At 67.5% G+C, this 3,524-nt stretch overlaps 1 protein-coding gene across 1 annotated transcript; it reads left to right on the top strand.

Annotated features, from left to right (window-relative positions):
* Nucleotides 1-327: 327 nt before the first annotated feature.
* On the top strand, nt 328-3,150 carry LOC113941005 (tigger transposable element-derived protein 5-like). The gene has a single exon (XM_027632161.1). The coding sequence runs from the start codon at nt 442-444 to the stop codon at nt 2,194-2,196; it is 1,755 nt and encodes a 584-aa protein (XP_027487962.1). The 5' UTR covers nt 328-441; the 3' UTR covers nt 2,197-3,150.
* Nucleotides 3,151-3,524: the final 374 nt, after the last annotated feature.

Below are 3,524 nucleotides of genomic sequence, written 5' to 3'. Positions count from 1 at the left end.
GTGCGCCGCCTCGCTTCGCCTCACACCCACACCCCCCCACACACACACACGGCTTCCCTGCTTCTCCCGGGATGTTTCGCGTGTTTTGGAAGGGAACGGGAAAAGGGGGAGGCTCCGCGCTGCGCCTGAGGCAGGGGGAGACACCCCCCGCTCGGTGGAACAACCCGTGAGGTGGGCAAGCGGCCGGGGGGGGGGGGGCAGCGATGCGTTTCGTACCCCCCTTTTCGCAGAGTGGTACAACCCGCGGGCGCTGGCGGGGCTATGAGGACGAAACCAACTCGGCAAGGAAATGGGGGGGCATGAGCGGAGCTGCTCTGTGTGTATGGAGGGGGGGGGAAGCAGCGCATGCGGGGGAGCGGAGCGGGGACAAAGGCGCCCCATCCCCGCGTCCCTCCCCGGTTATAACGCGCCCCCCATTCCCATGGACGCGGCGGCCGCTCCATGCCCGGGGGGGAGCCGGAGGAGGGCGGGGGAATGGCGGGAGGGCGGCGGGGAGGAGGAGGAGGAGGAGGAGGCAGCAGCGCATCCCCCGGGGGGGTGTCGGCGAAGATGTCGCTTCGCCGCGCCTACTCCATCAAGGACAAGCTCCAGGCCATCGAGCGGGTGAAGAAGGGCGAGCGCCAGGCGTCGGTGTGCCGGGCCTTCGGGGTGCCGGGGGGCACCCTCCGAGGGTGGCTGAAGGACGAGGCGAAGCTGCGCTGGTTCCTGGAGCAGCTCGGGGGCGAGGTGGGCACCCAGCGCAAGAAGATGCGCTTGGCCAACGAGGAGGAGATCGACCGCGCCGTCTACGCCTGGTTCCTGGCGCTGCGCCAGCACGGCGTCCCGCTCTCCGGGCCCCTCATCCAGGCGCAGGCGGAAGCCTTCGCCCGGCAGATCTACGGGCCGGAATGTACCTTCAAGGCGAGCCACGGCTGGTTCTGGCGCTGGCAGAAGCGCCACGGCATCTCCAGCCAGCGCATCTACGGCGAGGGCGGCGCGGCCGCCGAGCCCGAGCGCGCCCCGGCCGCCCGCGCCGAGGCTCTGCCCGACGCCGGGGGCTACGGCGACGAGCAGATCTACAACGCCAACGTCACCCGGCTCTTCTGGAAGCTTCTCCCCGGCGGCGCCCCGGCGGGATCGGCGCGGCGGCGCGGCGAGCGCGTCACGGTGCTGCTGGCCGCCAACTTGACCGGCGCCCACAAGCTCAAGCCGTTGGTGGTCGGGGGGCTCCGGGATCCCGCCAGCCTCCGGCATCACAACCAGGAGAAGTTCCCGGCGTGTTACCGCTACAGCCGCGAGGCCGCGCTGGCGCCGGCGCTGCTCCGGGCGTGGTTCTTCGAGGACTTCGTGCCGGGCGTCAAGCGGTACCTGCGGCGGAGCTGCCTCCAGCAGAAGGCCGTGCTGCTGCTCAGCTCGGCGCCGGCCCGCTGCGGCTCGGGCCGGGAGGATTCTCCGCCTCTGCAGACGCCCGACGGGTCCATCCGCGCGCTCTTCCTCTCCAAGGCTCCCGCCGGGAGCGGCTCTGCCGGAGCGGGAGGCCGGATCCCGGCGCCGCTGGAGCAGGGCGTGGTGTCGGCCTTCAAGCAGCTCTACAAGCGGGAGTTGCTGCGCTTGGCCGTGTCCTGCGGCGGCCCCGGCGGCCCCGGCGACTTCGTGAGGTCCTTCCTCCTCAAGGACATGCTGTACCTCGCCGGGCTCTCCTGGGATCTCATCCCGCCGGGATCCATCGAGAAGTGCTGGCTCCTGGGGCTGCGCGCGGCCTTCGAGCCGCATCCCGGCGAGGAGGAGCGCGGAGAACCCCCGGGAGCGGGGCAGGAAGGAGGAGGAGGAGGGGACAGCAAAGTCTTCAGCGACCTGACCCACCTGGCAGCGCTGGCCTTCAAGCGCTTGGCTCCCGAGGAAGTGTCCGACTGGCTGCACTTGGATGACGCCGCTCCGGGCGCGGAGGAGGATGAGGAGGACGGAGAAGAGGACGCGGACGAGGAAGGCGCCGAGGAAGACGAGGAGGAGGAGGAAGCAGCCGGCGGCCGAGGCGGCGGGGAAGGAGGAGACCCGTTGCTTCCCACGGCTCGGGAAGCCATCCAAGGCCTGGAGACGGCGCTGCGGTGGCTGGAGGGGCAGGACCCCCGGGAAGTGGGGCCGCTGAAGCTGCTGCAGCTCCGCTCCCTCATCTCCACGGCCCAGCGGCTGCGCCGCGGCCGCAGCCCCCCCGCCTAGGCCGGGGGCTACCGCTGCCCACATCTGGGCTACCGACCGCCCCCACTTGGCCACGGGGCCGGGGACGCCCCGTTATCCGGAGGTGCCGCCCGTCCCCGCCAGGATTCCTCCTGGGGATCAGGAGGCTGTGGGTCGCAGTTTCGGGGATTGCCGGGCGCCGGCTCGCGTTCCGGGGTTGTCCCTCGCCTCAACGTGGTGAGGAGGTGCTATTTTTCACAGCCCTGGTCGCTGGCGCTGCCAGAAGGGGGGGTGGGTGCCCCCCGCAAAATTCCCCGGTCGCCCCAATCCCGTGGGGAGAGGGGGTTAGGGAGGGACCTGCTGGGTGTCACCGGGATTATTGGGGATAATATCTCGGAGCAGGGCCCAGCCAGCTGGACAGGGGCCACTCCCAAGGTGCTGTAGGGCAAATATTCCACCCTGGAAGAGGTTGGTGATGCCCTTCCCGCTGTTGAAACAAAAGCCACGATGGTTTGGGGCCGGTTGAAGGCAACTCCGTGCACCGGATTGGGAAAGGGACGCTTGGGTGGCATCCGAGAAGCTGCAGCTCCCTGGAAAAGGTCACCACCACCATTCCCACCACAGCTGGCAACACCTGGACCACGGAGAGCTGCCGAACCAGGCACCTCATCCCGGCATCCCCGCGGAGCCGAAGGCTCTGGGAACGGGCTGTTCCTTCCCGTTGAGGTTTTGTGGGGTGGTTGGGGCTGGACGACACGTCTGAGGAGTTGAGGTCGGAGCAGGGAGAGCCACCCTGGAATTCTGGAGACCTCAAGAGAGGAATTTGGCAGCTCTTGGCCCGACCTGGATGAAATTTGAGCCGGTTTAAGCCGGAGGGGGGAGGAATGAGATGAACTCCTCGGAGCTGCCCCGTGTCAGCCGGAGGGGTGGAGGTTTCTCCGTGTCTTGGTCTCCTCACTGCAGAGTTTATGGAAATTAAATGGATTTTTATTCCCACACGGAGCCTGTTGTTTGTGAACAGCCACGCGGAGCCATCCCGGGGGGGTTTGGGGTGGCACAAGGGGGACCTCGGCGTGGTTGTGTCCCCTGGGTGTGGTTTTCTCCAAAAAATAATAAAAAAAAAAAAGACCCCACAAAAATGTTTGGGGAGCTTGGGATGTGGCTGGTTTCGAGCAGGAGTTTGGGAATTCAAGGAGTCCTCGGTTGCGTGACAGGAACGTCGCCGAGCTCGGCAGAAGGTGCTTGGCCTGATCCGGAGGGTGAGACCTTCAAAGCATGGAATGGGTTGGGTTGGAAGAGACTGTGGGATTCCAACCCCCTGCCATGGGCAGGGACACCTCCCGCTATCCCAGGTTGCTCCAACCCGGCCT

This window comes from Corapipo altera, unplaced genomic scaffold, assembly GCF_003945725.1.
Source record: "Corapipo altera isolate COAL_440 unplaced genomic scaffold, ASM394572v1 60885, whole genome shotgun sequence".
Taxonomy (NCBI): Eukaryota; Metazoa; Chordata; class Aves; order Passeriformes; family Pipridae; genus Corapipo; species Corapipo altera.
This window is presented reverse-complemented; position numbering and strand designations above follow the sequence as displayed.